At 39.6% G+C, this 19205-nt stretch overlaps 2 protein-coding genes across 2 annotated transcripts; both read left to right on the forward strand.

The window, feature by feature from the left end:
* The first annotated feature begins 335 nt into the window (after positions 1 to 335).
* Positions 336 to 5645, forward strand: tspan33a (tetraspanin 33a). The gene is made up of 8 exons (XM_031726574.2): positions 336 to 641; positions 2445 to 2502; positions 2655 to 2782; positions 3080 to 3154; positions 4054 to 4149; positions 4238 to 4366; positions 4461 to 4619; positions 4704 to 5645. The coding sequence occupies exons 1-8, from the start codon at positions 540 to 542 to the stop codon at positions 4803 to 4805; spliced, it is 849 nt and encodes a 282-aa protein (XP_031582434.1). The 5' UTR covers positions 336 to 539; the 3' UTR covers positions 4806 to 5645.
* Positions 5646 to 9029: 3384 nt separating this feature from the next.
* smo (smoothened, frizzled class receptor) lies at positions 9030 to 18986 on the forward strand. Its single transcript, XM_039601324.1, has 13 exons — positions 9030 to 9420; positions 9560 to 9850; positions 11482 to 11681; positions 11817 to 12026; positions 12123 to 12295; positions 12433 to 12652; positions 12765 to 12888; positions 13013 to 13105; positions 13455 to 13563; positions 15184 to 15369; positions 15895 to 16043; positions 16371 to 16505; positions 16596 to 18986. Exons 2-13 carry the CDS (start codon positions 9589 to 9591, stop codon positions 17210 to 17212), a joined length of 2478 nt encoding a protein of 825 aa, XP_039457258.1. The 5' UTR covers positions 9030 to 9420; positions 9560 to 9588; the 3' UTR covers positions 17213 to 18986.
* The last annotated feature ends 219 nt before the right edge of the window (positions 18987 to 19205 follow it).

Genomic DNA, 19205 nt, shown 5'->3' on the forward strand with positions numbered 1-19205 from the left:
AGGTGGTTCACGTTTACATTTTTCTGATAGACTAGAAAAGAAAAAAAAACATATTTTTTTCCATATGCTATTTTTTGCCCTGTTTTGTCTCTGATGTTGCTCTCATACATGTTTACCTACAATTGGGCTTTTATTTTTGTTTTTATTTATAATGTATCCGTTGTTTCCAATTAATAAAATATCAACTTAATCTTTTAAATCAGTGCTTGGACCCTGTTAATATCAGGGGACATTTAGTGCCCCATGTTGTCTGATCTGTTGTGAAAAAAATAAAACAAAACAAACACACACACACAAAAAAAAAAAAAAAAAAAACAGTGGGAAAAATGGAAACACCCAGTTTTTACACACCCAGCTACTATCAACCAGGGTCGGCGGGCAGCTGGGAACTCGTTACCTTACTGTTATGTGTCAGCATGTCAGCAAATCAGTCGTCGTCATCATGCTGAGAGGTGTTCGGTTTAACCTTCGGAAACACCTTTTCCCAGCTCTTGGCTCTTTTTGCGCGCAAACTTGAATAAAGACGCTCACCTGTCGCCATGGCACGAACAAGCAGAGGCGCACCTAGATCTGACGAGGAGTTTACGTTTGTCAGCCCAGTTGTGAAGTACCTGCTATTCATATTTAATTTTATATTTTGGGTAAGTAATCGCGCGCTATTATAAAAGCATTGACTAACTGATCTCAGCGTGTGGTGACCTTTATTTTAGGAACTCTGCGTGCTGGTTAATCATTTGTCTTTGGAGCTTCCAGGGGACATTTGAATAACAAATAGACAGTTCAAAGACGTTTATGCTGTGATTTCAGTTATGCCAACCATGTAAGGCATCGTTTCCTTGTCAGCGGCCAGCAGCACACTTTGCTGCTTTGTTTCACTTAGTTGTTCTTTAACTTTGGTGTTCAGGGTGAAACTGAGGGAAAGATTAGAAGGGAGAAGGAAGTATGGGTCTCACTCACAAAGGCATGCACACAAACAAATACACCAGGTGTTCTCAGCTCAGTGTTTAAACATTGACTAAGTTTTATTCTCACTTTGAAAATCAGGATTGGATTTGGTCACCTCAGTCAGTATCAAGGTTACACATGTCTTCACCAGGTAAACAAGACTGCTGTGGTTTGTTTCAGCCACCAGAAAAGGTGAACACAAAGGAGTTTTCCCAGTTTCACTGATTTCCTTTTTTGTTACGTATTCAACTGCCAAGCAGACTTTCAGGGTCAGTGTCCTCATGGGGCCACACATTTCTTTAATGTCCCCACCTCACATCTGTTTCCTGACAGAGGTTGCCAGGTTGTGCAGGTGGTGATACGTCTCCATTTCAACAAATAACTGAACTGAATAACATCATTCAAGCTAAAATTCCGCAAATTATGTAAAAGCTGAGAAGGTGGGTTGTAAACAAAAGAAAGTTCCCATCAGTGGGGTGCGGTGTCAGGTGACCGTGGGCCAGAACTTAAGGAGATTTCTTACAGCATTTTTAGAGTTGATCTCTTGTTGCAGATTAAACCAGCTGAGGTTTAGATCCATGTGAGGAGACTTCAGTTTCTATAAGAAAATTACAATGCTTAAACTAAGAGCTGACATGAAGTTTCAGTGTTTTTCTTATGTCCTTGCTCAGTGTTTGTAGAAGTTTTTCCTTTGCACATTCTATTATATTTGTAATTGTTCCATTTTTTGCATGTTTTTGTTGTGCATAAGTGTGCCAGCAGTATTAAAGCAGTGCTCGTGTACAAACAGGATAAGTCTGTGTAAAAACTTGTATGGAATGTGTTGCCATTTCTATTCCCTCCAGCTACAGTGAGTCTTGTAGTGCGCACCGCTTTTCATGGGAATTACTGACTCGCATGCAGACATGAATTACCTTCTAATATCACCTCTGTTTTTTTCCTATTTTTCCCTTTGACTGTGAAACTAAACACTTCCAAAAAGACAAACCTGACCTCTCTCTCCCACCACATTAAGGCGCAGTGTCTGCGGTAACTCGATCTATGTCATTCAGGCTGGGAAGAGTATTTACTATTATTCTATTGAGACTGAGAAAACAGTGCAGAGTGAAAGAGCCTTTATTTTTTTTAATGAAGTCTGCAGGTTGCTGTAGGTTAATATAGTCAGATTAATGCAGAGGGACTGGAAAAATCTCCTAGTTTTAACAACCGATTGTTGGTGATGAAGTCTTGCAGTTTAACACAGATTCAGAGTGAATGTTTCTGGAAAATCATCAGTGCAGCCTTATCGGTGACTCATGTATAGCCACTGCACATTTTTCTTATTATTGTAATTGAGTGTTCTGGAAAGATGATGACGCACCCTGTACAAGCAGAAACATAAAAGAAATATTTCTTCATATTCCCCTCGAGTGCATATTATACTTCACTTCTAATTTTTTTAATTGCCCCAAGTATAAAGAAATCTTGGGTAATCTTTTTTTCTATGTTTTTGTTCTCAGATAATTTCTCTGGTGTTGGTGTTAATTGGAGTGTATGCCCGCATAGTGAAACACGCAGGTAAAACAATTTTCTATTTATGAAGTCCACTTTTTCACTAGAAACATGCTTGAAAACGCAGTTTCTGAATAATTTTTCCAGAAATGTTTCCCAACCAGCACCCTCTGTCTGTGTTATCCTTTGAGTGTCTTCTCTCTCCCGTTCTGCTTTAGAAACAGCGCTCGCTTGTCTCGCTGTGGACCCCGCTGTATTGCTGTTGATCGTGGGGGTCCTCATGTTCATCATCACCTTCTGCGGTTGTGTGGGGTCCCTCCGAGAAAACCTCTGCCTCTTGCAAACAGTGAGGAAGAAGAATTTAATGGATTTTTAAGTTTTTATTATACCTGTAAGGGTCCAGATACACAATCTTTTAAGATCACTGGTTATATTTGTGATATTATGCCAAGCAAACAGGTTACACTAGGAAACCATTAAAAATATTTTGCTTCCTGGAGTTCACTAGTTGTTCTCTGCTTTCTTGCTTAATCTGCACATTTTTTTTACAAGTGAGGGCGCTCATAAGAAACAGCTTCATGGAGACACAGGAGGTGGTTTAAATTACAATGTGGTAACGACTGCTCTTTTTCCCTCCTCCCAGTTCTGTATCTGTCTGATCGTGATCTTCATCCTGCAGCTGACTGCTGGTGTCCTGGGCTTCATCTTTTCAGATAAGGTAATCCAACAATATGGACTGTTCTATCAATCAGAATAATGTAAACACAAATGTATTTGGGTTCTCTGTATTCTCAACTCTTTCAAAACTTAAATAGGTTTCTTTTGTTGCTGATTCTATAATAAATAACTTTGGGTGTGATGGTTTTTTGGGGGGATCTTTATCATTTGATGATTTTTATACAGTTTTGTTTTATGTTTATACAGAATATCAGCACTAGTCATATGAGAGGTTATACAGTAGCTTCACATTAATATAAAACCTTGAAAAGCACTCTCCAAACTGGTGCTTAAGACTACTTTTTTTTGCCTATTAATGATGTTGCACATGATATTAATTTTTTTTATTTAAAACAAACAACAACAAATAAAGGTCATTTTAGCTCATCGCTACTTGGTTGCTGTGCAACATGATTATATAATATATTGTATCGTGTATAACTAAGCTTTTGTGGATATAAATTTGACGTGATTGTCGTGAAATAAAAATATATTGCTTTAAAAACAGGCCATTATTTCCCATTGCTAGGAAGTTGCTTAGTTACATAACTGAAGTTTTTGGATAGAAAGGAGATGTTATTGTTGTAAGATTTAAATATAGGATGATTTTTAAAAGGTCTAGGTTGCTAGGCAACATGATGACGTTACAAAATCTGATGGAGATGAAACTCTTCAAGGCCCTAACATGTACATGTGTGCCACGTTTGGTTGCTCAACTCCTGATCTTGTCAGAGTTGGCAGCCAACGAAGCAAACAAACACACACAGGGAGAGAGGTTGTGTATTATAAGATGAGAGCGCCCTCTGCTGCAGTTTGTCCATATTATTCTAGATTTATTTCATTGTTTTATTTACTTTTTTTTTTTTAATCCATAAAATACTTTTTCAATTTTCTTTCAAGGCAAGAGGTAAAGTGACCGAGGTGATCAACAACGCCATTGTCCACTACAGAGATGATATTGATCTGCAAAACCTTATTGATTTTGGTCAGAAAGAGGTAAGGATTTAGTCTGAAGGGGGAATTGTTGGGGTGATGGCAGCCTTTAGGTGGCTACTCCATCTTCTGATCTCTTCTGTCTCATCAGTTTGACTGCTGTGGTGCTTTGACGTACTTGGACTGGTCAAAGAACATATATTTCAACTGCAGCAAGGACAACCCCAGCCGAGAACGCTGCTCTGTCCCCTTTTCCTGCTGTATCTTAAGCAATGACACGGTGAACTTGCTTTTAAGAATATGCTGATACTGAATTTTGTGGTTCATTTTTGTTGTTTTTCATGTGTTTTACCTGTGTGCTCGTTTGCGGGCAGGTAATCAACACCATGTGTGGTCACGACATTCAGGAATTGGATTACATCAAGGTTGGAAACCGCATTCACACCAATGGCTGCATAGACAAAATAGTTGATTGGATCCACAGCAACCTGTTCTTACTAGGAGGCATTGCGCTGGGACTGGCTATACCACAGGTAGAGCCTTACATATCAACACTCACACAGCTTCTAATAGAAGAGACACATGTTGAACCTTCTGTCATGTTTTCTGGTTTGCAGCTGGCTGGAATGCTTTTGTCTCAGATTCTGATGAACCAGATCAAAGACCAGATGGAGCTGCAGAACTACAACCAGAAACACAGCTTTGACCCGTGGAGCTGATCCAGGAGAAACCAAAGTCTGAATAGGAGAGCAGGAAGCATGTAGACACCAGCATAATCGGGGTTGATTGGTAGAACTAAACCAATAGAGTCCTTTGAGCCTGTTATGATTCTTGGACAAAGGACACACGGACAGATCAAATACTGAATTTTGAAATGGTTACTTTAAAAGCAAACTTTATACCCAAGCAAGTGCAGAAGGTATATTTGGTGCTCAGGATGTTACGTTTTAGTGAAGAGATGCAGTCAAAAATATCTACAAGCATTAAATCTTTTTTATTTTGTGTTATTTTATTTCAAAAGTAAAAAAAAAAAAACTTTTTTAAAAAACAAAAAGCATAATTTTACCATCAGTGAGGTGGCTCTGATTTTTGCAATGTGCTGAAAATGACTGTATATCACATATTGTTTAATGTCATCCTTCAGAACTGTGTCTGTCACTCAAGTTCAGCATACTTAAAATATTTCTTGAGACAAGGCCTAGCCAATGCATACAGACCATTTTGTGAAAAGTTGTGCTCCAGAACCTCCCCCACCCCCACCCCTCGCGCTTCCTCCGAACATGTTACAAAGTTAAAGCAATAACATGCAGTATGGTAAACAGGTTTCGTTCGACAAAAACCACAAGCAAATGTTTACACTGCTGCTCTGACCTTTCATAATCATGCTGCCATGTTGGGCTGCTCAATTGTTCTGCCAAGACCTCACACTGCACATGATGTCATCGCCTCCTTTCATTTTGGCCAGCTGACTGCCTGCATGGCTGTGGAGACACGGGATTTTCTTGTAGGGTGTATATTGAAATACGTTGCCATTACAAATAAATGTTTGCCAAACCACACAGTTCTTATTCTTGTGTTTGGACTGATCTAGTTTAAATTCTGAATTATTCTTCCTGTCACTTTTTTTTAAAACTAAAATACAGAAGAGTTCTTTTAAAAAGAGGAAAACAAATGTCTGAATATCTGGAGTGCTGTTGAATCACCCTCTTGAAGTAGTTATTTGTACAGGCCAGTTTGTACTTTGTGACCCGTCACTGTGCAGACTGACCTCCCCTGACTGAGGGGGGAAAATATTTATTGACTCTGAAAGCAAAGCAAAGTCTGGTTCTATTGAAATGTTTCTGTCAGGATTAGCTTCAGCCTTTTCATAAATGTTTACTGCTTCCTGAAGCTGTAAATTTACAGTACTGTGCAAAAATCTTGAGCTACCCTTTTTTTTTCTTTTTGGTATATTGCTAGGAAAATGGGAAAGGTACAGCAGTGGCTTATCGACACACGTGGAAATACAGTATATAAGGCAATTCTAATGAGCTTGCGAGTCAGTATTTGGTATCACTGACTTCATTCTTCAACACAACCTCTATTAAACAAGCTTTCCTGTAATTTCTTTAAGTATTCTTCTGGAATAGTTCTCCAGGCTTCTTGAAGGGCATTCAAAGCTCTTCTTTGGACGTTGCCTTTTTTCCATTTTTTGCTTCAATAATTTTGAGGTGCAGACTCTGGGGAGTCTAGTCCATGACTCAAAGTGTTCTAGTTGATATTGCATGCACAACTGAAATCTGAGGTTAATATTCCAGGTGCATAATTCCATCAATGTTGACACAATCTCCAACACCACAGGCTGATATGCAGTCCAAACCATGACAGAGCCTCCACTGTGTTTTATAGATGCCTGTAGACTACTGTACCTCTCTCTTGACCGCCATACATATTGATAATGATTTGAACCAAAAATTTCAAATTTTGATTCAACCCTCCCAAGGACCTGTTGCCTCTGATTTTTCTGTCTGATGTGTAATTTGGCAGACCTCAGCCTTTTTTCTCTTTTTTTCTATTTCCTCTGTTTCTTAAGGACATGGTTTACAGATACTGTTCATCTGTTCTAGATAGTTTTTAGCCCACCTGTTCAGTTTTCTCAAAATGTTTCAGTTTTCAGCTAATTGCTCTTTGGGAATCACCTTGTTGGGGCAGAAATACTATTTTATCCCAGTAAACTGTGTTATTGTTGCCATTTTTATAGATATAGATTCTGACAGGCTACTATGAATAAAGTGTCTAAAGATCCTATTTTAATTTTGGTCTTTACCAAGTTGTCTGTTAAATGTAAACACATCTTGAGTTAGGGGAGTTTAGGGGGTTAAATCAGTGGTAAGTGGTTTAACAAACAACAACAAGTCCTCTGAAAATGGTAAGGTACAAGGAGTGGACTCCTTGGAAGCAAAGAAAATGAAAATGGGGAGTGGCTGGAGACTTTTACACAGTACTGTACATATTCATTAAAAAGAAACGACACAAATCCTGTTTCCTAACTGGAAGAGTTAACTGGCACAGTTTTTACTTCTTACCCAGGGAGCTCTGCGTGGCCAGAAGTCTAATGTAACTGTGAAGAAGCAAACACCAACATGACCTCTTATCTCCACCCCATTTCTCTCCCTGGCAAATGAAAACCTCCGAGGACATCTCAACTTGAAACCTGATGCCTGTGATGTTTAGGCGCGCACACAGTCCTGTGTTTGTAGCAGCCTTTTTTTTTTTTTCTCCCAATCTAAACATGACATGTCTTTGTGAGTTTAACTCCCCTCTGAGATTCTCACTTCATTAGCACTTTTCAGAGACCTGAAATTATGTAATTATGCAAAATAAACTGATGACAAAGTGATAGTTCAAACCGCAGTATATCGCTCCGTAGGTGTCTCTTATTCTAGTTAGTGAGTCAGTGTGTACATGAGAGTTGGAGTGAGTGTGTGTTGGCCTGGGCTCCAGTGCTCTGTGTGTGGTCCCCTCTCCTCTGACTCACTGAGGCAGCCGTGTTACTGTAGGTTTTAAAGAGGCCCAGACGCGCATTACACACACACACACACACAAAGACATGCAGGACAGAGCAGAGCTAACCCAGATTCACTGAGAACACAAAGCATCAGCAGTCATCCAAATACCACAAGTGCACTCTCCAATTAGAGCAATAACAACAACATGGTGGAGTTTTGACCTTTTAGGTATGTGCTTTTTCTGGTATCCCGCCATAGTCAAAAGAAAAGAAAGATAAGTGGATGAGCCTAAAATAATGTGACTGTGTGAGTTCTGTCCGTGTGTTTGTGTTTTTATTAACAGTATAGCCACCTTAACCAGAAAAGAGGAAGTTCAGACCATTATGAGTGTCCCAAAGGAAACTAATTTTGAGTTGTGCCCCTCCCTCTCTCTCCCACACACAGATATTCAGATGTCATCATCGCTAAACCTTCATGTAAACAAATAATAATCCCACACAATTAATAATAAAGGTCGAGGTGGCTTGTGAGCACCTTAAGGCATATTATTTTCACTAGAAAGTCTTATGTAATGCCTGCACATGTACATTCCAGTGCAAGGAGTGTTTACTCTGCATAACTGTGACCAAAGACAAACGTCATCAGCACAGATCAGCCTGCACGTACACTTTCTGTACATCAGACGTTCTCCATGTGTGGCCTGCAGGTAAGTGGCTGCTCTAGAAAGCATTTTAAACACCCGCTGTTCTTCATTTCATCCACAGTTCATGTCATAATATAAAAACAAAGGGTTGTATTTCCAATGTACATACTTTGAAAAGATGTATTACAAACACTGGACATGCTGACGTTCTACACTTACACTCAGTGATCAGAACATTGAGAAACCCTGATCTCTATTCCACTGTTATAACGCTGTTGTTGCAAAATGCATAGAAATACCATACCCATACATACACATATTTCTTATTATTTCTATTTGTGTATCCTATTAGCTTGTGATTTCTTACCTATTCAAAGACAATGGAAAAGCTCATAACAGAATTATGCAGGGGCTGTTATATATGCAATGTAATTAAAATTGCTCTGAAAATGTCTGAGGGTCATCTGGGATCCTATACGGGGATGAAAGAATGCAAATATTTCATCTTTACTCCCTTCACATTGTCAATAAGAATAAATTACAAAACCCTTCTCGCATGAGAGTTAACCTGTCAGACGGGAGGGTCGGTGTTGTTTTGGGGTGGTGGTCCTCGAGATGAGAAACTCTGAGAAGGTCTGCCATAAGGCACATTCTTCCACTTGCAGAGGGGGATGGGAAGGGAGGTTTTGTTGCCCTGGCTTTCCCCCACCATGTGCATACCAGAGATACAAAAAAAAAAAAACAACCAGCAGACAGTGAGCTGCAGCTCACAGGGACTTAACAAAAACCTCTCATCAGACACTTCACCCGGAGAAAAAACACTTCTTCAAACTCATACAGAGATATAGGATAATTTATCACCTTATTTTTCTGCCACTATAAAAAAAAAAAAGAGGGGGGTTTTGGAGAAGGGGTGGCGCATGTGAGCTGGAGATCCTATTACAGAGATCCAGACTTTTTCATGGCAAGTTTTTTTGGAAGTTGGGGGAGGGAAGAAGAATCTGCAACTTTCCTATCCAGCTTAAACGACACAAATGGATACTTTATTACCGCTCTAAGATCACCATCCGCGTTTTCAACGCTTGAGGACATTTTGCGCGGCGGTTAGATTTTGGATAATGAAGGAATTCGTGAAAACCCAAAAGGGATCGGATGAGAAGTGCAGAATGAAAAAGTTTGGAAGGACTTCGGGAAAACTTTAAAGTTAGTTTTTTATTTACCATGCCGCTTTTGGAAACCTATCCTAAATCTAATGAACAGAACAACCCATCTTGGTCTTTCGGTACATTAGTTTGCTGAAGCTCAAGAAAACAAAGTGATTTTTCTCCCTTTTTTTGCGCAGTTGAATCTCTCCCCCCCTCCCCTCCCAAGATGTCTTCCAAGAGTTGGAGCCCCATTGTTGGATTTTACGGGATGCTTTGCGTCTGGGCTGCCTGGCTTTCTGGCTGCGGGGCAGTGCTGTCTCCAAATGGGACGATATTTGAGGATACCTGCAAGAAAACCACAACTTGCGAGGTGCTTAAATACAACACATGTTTGGGATCGCCTTTACCATACACTCACACTTCTCTGATCCTGGCGGAGGACTCCAGCACCCAAGAAGAGGCTTTTGAGAAGTTGACCATGTGGTCCGGTAAGATTTGAAAATCATAATTCATATTTACTACTTTAGTACGTTAGTCTTTTATATCAGAGAAGCCAGCTTCTTGATATCGCATGTAAATAATTTAGAAAATACTTTTATTTTGTAGTAGCAATTAAATAATTAAGCTTTTTAATAAGCCGAAACTCTGAAAATGGGCTGTTTTTCAGTCAATATACCGTATTTATCAGTATTTACTTTGTATTGTTCTATTGTGATAAGATGTTAAATGCATGATAATGGCCTGTTGTGACAATTCACAAGTACTCAGGAGGTTTAAGTAATGGAAAAGATCCTCAAGAGGAAAAGAGGGGTTAAAATCCATTAAAGGTAACAAAGGACAATCATTCAAAGATGTTAAGAGCGGAAACAAATGAAGACCGGCTGATAAAAGGGTTTTTAGATATTCCGCAAGAAGACTTTGACCTTCATAAAATCTCACTAATGACCTGTCAGTACCAGGTCAGCCTCACAGATCTTAAAGAGTCTCATTTGTCTCGATTTTTACTAATTTAGTAAATCATTCTTGTAAATAATAATAATAAAAAAAAATGCAAGTGCTATAAGGTGAAGTCTGTAACCCTGCCCGTACATAAGTGTTGCACGGATGGAAAAATAAACTTTTTTAATTTGTAAATTTTTAATCCCAAGTTTTTATCATCTAGACTATAAACTGACCTATAATTGATATCACGAAATCTCACTTTGTCAGACCTCAAATCTATAAGCATACAGCTCTCATAAAACACATTTAAAACATGTACATTTTATATGGGAGGGAATGTGGTAGTTTTCATTTTACAGTCTCACAAAATGATTTTTATGTCATTTTTTGCATATGTGTTTTATTTATTTTATATATTCATTTATTTACTCCTGAGCAAAAGTCGAGAAAAGTATTCAGTTAACTACCTGCTTGAATTTGAATTGACTTGAATTGAGCCTTTATTTGTCACTTGCAGTTGCCTGCCAGCGAAATTGGCAGGGCATCATTTGTGCAACTTTCATGAATTGGCCATAAACACACAGTAAAAGACTGGCTGAAACGCAATAAATACAAAAAAAATCTTATGTTTAATGTTCTGTTCGATGATAAATGAAAAGAGCTCAACAGTAGCAACAATCTTACTACAAAATGAGAAAATACCACCAACTTAATGCTGCTTCCTTAGCACCTTATTCCTTCACATATCTGGAGGATGAACGTAATATGGACACCTCAATATTTGTTTATTCATCATATGCTGTCATTGCAATATTGAACACTGTAGATTTTTCTCATATTGTACAGGCCCATCTTCTCTGTTTTCCACTGACTGAGTTGTGGATTACTCGATTAATTGCAATTGTACAAATAGAACATGCAAATTAAAATGATCAGATTGAATCAGTTTTAATCAAAGTGAATAATTTCTTTTTCCCTTTTTGCATAACTTTTCTTAATATGTAGATCTCCACCTCCAGCTCTTGGAAATTGATAGGAAGTCTATAACGATCATCACTGTCATCATTACTGGTCTCATAAATCTAACTACTGACGGGATCATTGTCATTCTTGTTGTGAATCTATCATCTCCAAGTTAAATGTCACAGGAAGTTTCAGTTTTGTTTTTGTGTCCTAGGTTTGCGGAACGCCCCTCGCTGTTGGTCGGTCATCCAGCCTCTGCTCTGCGCCGTCTACATGCCCAAATGCGAAAACGGCCGAGTTGAACTGCCCAGCCAGAGCCTCTGTCTGACTACACGTGGTCCATGTAGCATCGTGGATCGGGAGCGAGGCTGGCCCAGCTTTCTCAAATGTGACAAATTCCCTGTGGGCTGTTCGGTATGTTCAATTGTCATGTAATGTCATGTGATATTTTTTAAAAAGTCAGGGCTCAGAGGTCAGGGTCTAGTAGAGAGCAATGATCTCAAACTGTTAGGCAGCTGTAAGACTACCCATTATATCCTCTGTTTGCAGAATGCGGTGCAAAAGCTGAAGTTCAACACATCGGGCCAGTGTGAAGCTCCTCTGGTGAAGACGGACATTCAGTCGAGCTGGTACAAGGACGTGGAGGGCTGTGGTATCCAGTGTGACAATCCTCTGTTCACTGAAGAGGAGCACAATGACATGCACGCCTATATCGCTTACTTTGGCACCATCACCCTCCTCTGCACTTTCTTTACCCTGGTGAGACAAACTATAGCACCATCTTTTTTTTGGATTGGGTCACATTTAACTTAAGCCACATTCTCGCTTTGCTAATTATTTCTCTTTATTTTTCAGGCCACATTTCTTGCAGACTGGAAAAACTCTAACCGCTACCCAGCTGTCATTCTCTTCTACATCAACGCCTGTTTCTTTGTGGGCAGCATCGGCTGGCTGGCCCAATTTCTGGATGGCGCACGTGAAGAGATTGTATGCAAGAGCGACAACACGATGCGACTCGGGGAGCCCTCGTGAGTGCAAAACCTCAATCGAATCATATCTCAATGAAATATGATTCGATTTCATGTGATTTTTTTCCCCTCCGCATGCCACCCCCCCAAAAAAAGAAAAGAAAATCACAGAAATTCTCAAATCTTGCTCTTTTCAGGTCTTCGGAAACGCTGTCATGCGTCACCATCTTCATCATCGTCTACTACTCCCTGATGTCAGGTGTGATTTGGTTTGTCATGCTGACATATGCCTGGCACACATCCTTCAAAGCTCTGGGCACTACTCACCAGCCACTGTCTGGTAGAACCTCTTACTTCCACATGGTCACCTGGTCCATCCCCTTTGTCCTCACTGTGGCCATCCTAGCAATCGCTGAGGTACGTATGAGGCTTTTCACTAAAATTCCTCATTCTTTGAGATTTTAAAATGTTTTACAACTGAGGTTGGTCAGTTTTATGATTCCTTTTGTCTATGCCTGGTTGTCTAAAGGTTGATGGAGACTCTGTGAGCGGGATCTGTTTTGTGGGCTACAAGAATTACAGGTATCGTGCTGGCTTTGTGCTGGCACCCATTGGAGTGGTGCTTGTTGTTGGTGGCTACTTTCTCATTCGAGGTGAGTTCAGAAGAATTGGTTTGTCATGTTTTGAGCTCAAAGAGCTAAAAAGAGATACAAACTGTCATAAAAGTTACTCTTAAATCTTTGTAAAGACTTAATTAAAACATTTCTCTGTTTCTAGGTGTTATGACATTATTTTCCATCAAAAGTAACCACCCCGGTCTCTTGAGTGAGAAAGCAGCGAGCAAAATCAATGAGACAATGCTGCGACTTGGTAAGTTCTCTACTCTCTTCTGATCAATATCGGAGAGAAACCATCCTGAGAGTTGAAACCTGGGCTTAACTGCTTGTTCAACACAGAAATCAGGCATTTTAATAATGCAGGGGTGTAATTTCCAGGGGGGTTATGGGGGGGTTATGACCCCCCCCAATAATCATCTGGGAATTTACCGTGATTTATTTAGTTATTTAGACAGAGATCTTGACCCCCCCCAATGTTCAGCACAAAGTTACGCCGATGTAATAATGCATTAAGGTTTCTTACTCTGTATGATGTATACAAGGAGCAAAGCGTCTAATACCTTACATATAATTTGTTGCCCTTGTGTTTCTTTACAATACAGGAATATTTGGATTCCTTGCCTTTGGTTTTGTCTTTATAACCTTTGGCTGCCACTTTTATGACTTCTTCAACCAAGCTGAGTGGGAAAGAAGCTTCAGGGATTATGTGCTGTAAGTTTTCTTTTAGACAAAAATCATATAATTTTATGTGTTTTTACTGCTCACACTAACAAAGTCACCACTGCTATTGCACAGCATATTACCCTTTCCACCTTAAAGGGACCACCATGCCAGGCCCAGGATGCATATCTCCTAAAAAATAAATAAATAAATACCTGCATTTTTCCAAGTATGTCACATTAATTTAAAGTAAACCTATTATGCTAATTTCTATCTCCATATATTTATAATTGGAATCTATTAGAGTACCTTAGGATGATTTGTCACTATAGCCTGACCGATTTTTAAGACCAATATTTGGTGATTTAAACATTCGATATATTGGCTGATATTTTTTTTCTTTCAAACACAATATTTGTTATTTGTTGTTATTTATGAGTCCTAACATAATATGATAATGCAGTTTAAAAGTAATCTTCCTTTATCGTTACTAGTCGTGGGTTACTTGTTTACACCCTGCCTCAGTCTACTTGGATCAGCTGGTTATTGTGCTGTCCTTCCGAAAATGTGCTGTCAATAGGGAAGTTGCAGAGTTCCCTCTGGTGGACGAACTAAGCAACACTTGTTACATGCTTAAAGGCGGTTTCTTCCATATGATTTATACCACAAAAAATGTATCGGCCATTAAAAATCCCAGTCCCAATATATTGGCAAATAGCTAATATTGGTCGACCAATATTGGCTCCACTCACAGTATTTAACGTTTGCAGACCCTCATCAACTGTGTGGAGCAAGCTGCTCCTCTCCCTTTAAGGCAACCTTCTTTTCATTGGCTACCTCTTGTAAACAGATGGTTGAATGGAAGGTGATCGGGGTGACCATATTAAGGATACCCCTTCTCAGTGACATCATACACTGAGCAGTCTGAGGCCTGAGATTTTGGCTCTCCTTTTAGGATTTAACCAGCTGATCTCTTGCTGATTAGGCCAATGTGCAGCTACCTGTGAGAACTAATAAACCAAACCATGTTAATATCATGAATTACTTCATTTCTGTTGCATTGACATTTAGTTGTTGTTTAAAACCTTTAGAAAAGGTTAAATAACATTAGTTTTTATGCTATTAATCTTTTATTTATACACTCATTATGCACCAAAGTTTTGATTAGGTGGAACTAAAATGGTCAGAGGTAGTGATCAGTATGGAGTCATTCGAATCCTTGTCTGGACTGAAGGAAGTTTTGCCTTACAGTTTTGCAGCAGTTCAAAATCTCAAAACAATCGGCTAAGACCTAAGGTGTTAAAGTTTACACCTGCTTGCTTCAAAAGCTGCTTTATACCTCAGCACTTCTCAGTTTCACCCTCCGCATCCAGTCACACACAGATATCCACAACCTGATGCACACTCCAAACCGCCATCTAACCACTCAGCATGAAGCAGTAAATGCAGCCCTCTTTCCCCACCGTGTTGACACTGGCCGGACTGGAATGAATTTTGCCTCAAAAATGTAAACCACTCTCTCCCCACCCTAACATGTAAAAGACCTTCTTATTAACCAGATCCAGCATTTGAATGCACCCCAGTCATATGGCTAGCTAGAAGGTGTGGGAGGCACACACTGTGGGCACTGTTGGAGACACAGACTAATCATCTCTGTCGTATTTTCAACAGGTGTGAGGCCAACGTGACAATCGCCTCTCAGACAAACAAGCCCATCCCAGAATGCACCATTAAGAACCGCCCCAGTCTGATGGTGGAGAAAATTAACCTGTTTTCCATGTTTGGGACGGGTATCGCCATGAGCACCTGGGTCTGGACCAAAGCCACCATCCTCATCTGGAAACGCACCTGGTGCAAGTGAGCAAGTTAACACAAACTTCAGCACACACTTCTCTGGTGTTATGGCTATAGCAATGAAGAGATACTGTAGGTTATGATGATTATTGGCCTTTTTTTAAATTTAGCAACAGTCTGTTTTTAAAATCTTTGTTACATGCCTGTCCATATTCATACGTACAGTGATAGTGGTGTGTTAAAGGTCTGCTTTTTGTCCATAAAAACTGAAAAGTTTGGATTCTATCCCCATCACTTCAAAGTATGAAGACACGCACATGCATTTAGTCCTGTTGTGTACCTCCAGTGCATGCATTTAAGTTTGCACTGTTGATCTTTTTTTGGTTTGCATTCTCAGTCGAGGCCAACGCTTTCTTACTCCATATTTTTCCATGACAGAGTTTGATTGATGATTTCAGCATTTTATCTAAGGTCAAATGGCAGCTGTTGGATTGCAAAACATTAGGTCCCACTCCCTATCAGTGGATCAGGACTGAATTTTTGTTCTCAGAAAAATTAATGTAGCCATCCATCATTCTACTTTGCCAGGATCATTGGCCGTAGCGATAATGAACCGAAGAGGATAAAGAAAAGCAAGATGATCGCCAAGGCATTCGCGATGAGGAAGGAGCTCCACAAAGATCCAGAGAAAGAGCTGTCCTTCAGTATGCACACCGTGTCCCACGAAGGACCAGTGGGTGAGTATTTCGGTGAAGTCATTGAGCTAATTCAGATAAATACTTCTGAGTGCAGAGATGTCATTGTAGTGACCAGTAAATGGGGTTGCTTACTTCCATCTTGTGGTGAACAGCTGAAACTGCAATACGTCCCAACTCCTCCTATTAATATGGTTTTGTATGCATATCATTCATAGCATTCTCCTCGCAAGGGTTGCTTTACCAGAAACTTGAGTTTACTGCCACACTTGTTTACGTTTGATTATTTCAGGGCTAATAAAGCATTCTAGCGACGCTATTAAGACTTAAAACTGGGTTTGGCTCTAATTTTTTTCTTCTCTTTCATAGCCGGAATCAATTTTGACCTAAACGAGCCATCAAATGACATGTCGTCGGCTTGGGCACAGCATGTGACAAAGATGGTGGCCAGACGAGGTGCCATCCTCCCACAGGACATTTCTGTTACTCCCACTGGTACACCAGGTGAGCTCCGGAGACCATGATTCTGGCTCTCTAGACCTTGGGTTTAAAAAAAAAAAATCTTAATCTCTACTGTCTTTTATTTTGTCACAGTGCCCCCTCCAGAGGAGAGGAATCGCCTGTGGATGGTGGAGGCCGAAATTTCACCGGAAATGATAAAGAGGAAAAAGAAGAAGAAGAAGAGGAAGAAGGAGGTGCGTCCGGTCGAGGAGATGGTGGACCACCAGGTTTATCGCCAGCGCGAGTTTGGTCGCAGCTCAGTGCCCCGTCTGCCCAAACTGCCTCCTCATCCAAGCCTGGTTGCCAATCTGCGGGAACAGCAGAGACAACAACAGAAGATTGAGGAGGAAGTTCTGCCTGGGTCTTACCCAGACTTCCAACCTTCACGCCGTCTGTCATGCGAGGAGAAGTGTCCCTACCTGCAGTACCAGACCAGCCAGAATGGCTATGGCCACAGCATGCTATCTGACCCCCTGACCTTCAGAGATCGTCCAGAGGATCTGGGTCTTGGTCCGCGTTACCCTCCCTCCAATTGGCAGCCTAGTGCGTCTTCACGCTACCCTGGAGAAATGGATATCACTGATGGAATATCAGAAAGAATGGCCCACGTGGCTCGGGTACCAGCAGGCCGGAGGGCTGGTTACGGACCCATCCACTCCAGGACCAATTTAATGGAGGCGGAGCTTATGGATGCTGACTCTGACTTCTAAAATCATAGCTGAAATAGACTGTTTTAAGGTATACGTACATAGCAAGGTAAAAACAAAAAAAAGTGCTGGATACTTTCGCAAATTCTTACTAAAGTGCAGCAAAATCCCAATGCCTGGACGTTAAGATGGAACAAAGCTGGTCATTTTTTTTTTCTTAAAAAAACGCAAAGGGATAAAATAGAATGAAAAGTGTTGTGTATAAGAAAATATTTTTATATTTTATTTGTGTCCAGTAAAATTTTAAAAGCAACTCCAGGATGATAAGTCAAATAAGGCAGCTAAAACCGTACATGGCTTGAAACAATACAGAAACCCAGATGTCTTTATCCTGAAGCACCGACTCATTCATCCGCCTGCATCAGCTCCAACCTGCTGGTTACAACTTCAAACTCTGTGTGTTATGGTGGGGCCCGACGCTCCTATCGGTGCCAGTCAAGGATGAATTAACCAGGTTTACTTTTCCTGGGATTATCAATGAATGACTTCTTCTAGAAGACTATTTTAAAATGTCTTTTTTTTGTTGTTGCTATATTTAATATTTTTTATTGACGTCTTATCTCACGAGTATTTCATTACTCCTAGGGCAGCAGAAGCTGTATAATACTGTTTAACGCAAGTCTTCTCTTGTATTATATTTTAATGTTTTGCTCTCTCTTCAAGCTACTATATATCTATTAATTGTTTGTTCTTATGTACAGTTGAGGTACTAACCATTACCCACATGCCCCCTCACCCTATAAATACTAATAATAGCTAAATGCTAAATGTTCTCACTTCCTGAAGAATTTCTAGTACACACTGGGACTAAAATGAAATTGGATCCACACACGATAACTCATAGCTTCTTTTACACTTCATTTTCGATGCCTTAAATAGTAAAGCCTCTTTTTATCTTTTAATTAAATAAGCTACTGTAACTGTGTAGTTATATGTGCACACTCTGTTGCCTGGTGCAATAATTCTACACTTTCTGCTTTGATTGGAGGAAAACTTACTTCACAGTTTTGCTGCATTGGACTGAAATTGTACATTTCAACTTTTCCTCTACATTTTTTTGCAGCTGAATTTCTACTTTTTCTTATTCTGTTGTAAATATTAAGTCAAAACTGCATCCTCCTCGGTTCAGTTAAAAAAATAATATTTTTTGGGATAATGCTCCACAGGGAGCTTATTCAGATCTGAAAATAAAAAGTGCAGAATTTTCCATCTCTCTCTTTCTGTGTGTACTGTATTACCTGCTCATAGATTTCGCAATCTGTTATATTTCCAGATGTACAAATCACTCGATTCTTCTGCTTACATGATGTTGAACAAAAGGGAAGAGTCAACTGCTCTATAAAAGAAAAAAATCTGCCGCTGTACTCGTGCTGTAACCAAAATATCACCTACTATCGTCACGTGTGTTTACGCTTACTGTGGATAAATGATGCTGAAGTAAACTGTGTTAAATCGCTACTTAGTCAACACAGACACATTTTGTTACATAGAAGTGTATGAGAATTATTTATGTTATTAGTAGTTATCACACTATGAATTCAATAACAAAAAAAAAGCTGATGTCCACCTAAAAAGTTTGTGTTAAAAAAAAAATAGAAATGAAGATTACTTTTGAAAAGTAATAATTTCTGTTTTTTTGTAAGCTGTCTGAAGATTAACTGTGGCGCTTTGTGTGTTTAGTCTCCAAACTGAGTATAAGAATACTGTCACTTTTACTGTGCAGCTGTATTTTTTTGTTTGTTTTTATATGTAAATAAAATTTTAGTGAAAAGTGAAACAGATATGTGCATTTTTTTTCTTCGTGTTTTGCCTTTTGTAACAGTTGTAATCTCCGCCACGAGGACAGGAACTTCTATGACATCCCATTCCAAATCGTTCCACGTTTGCAGCTACAATAATTTTTACTCTTCCAGGTTTTCTACAAATTTTTGGGCAGTGTGTAGGTGTAAAATTTTAGCCCTTTCTCTGTTCTACTTCATTCCAAAGTGGTTGAAAG

The sequence above is a fragment of the Oreochromis aureus genome, linkage group 17 (assembly GCF_013358895.1).
Source record: "Oreochromis aureus strain Israel breed Guangdong linkage group 17, ZZ_aureus, whole genome shotgun sequence".
Taxonomy (NCBI): Eukaryota; Metazoa; Chordata; class Actinopteri; order Cichliformes; family Cichlidae; genus Oreochromis; species Oreochromis aureus.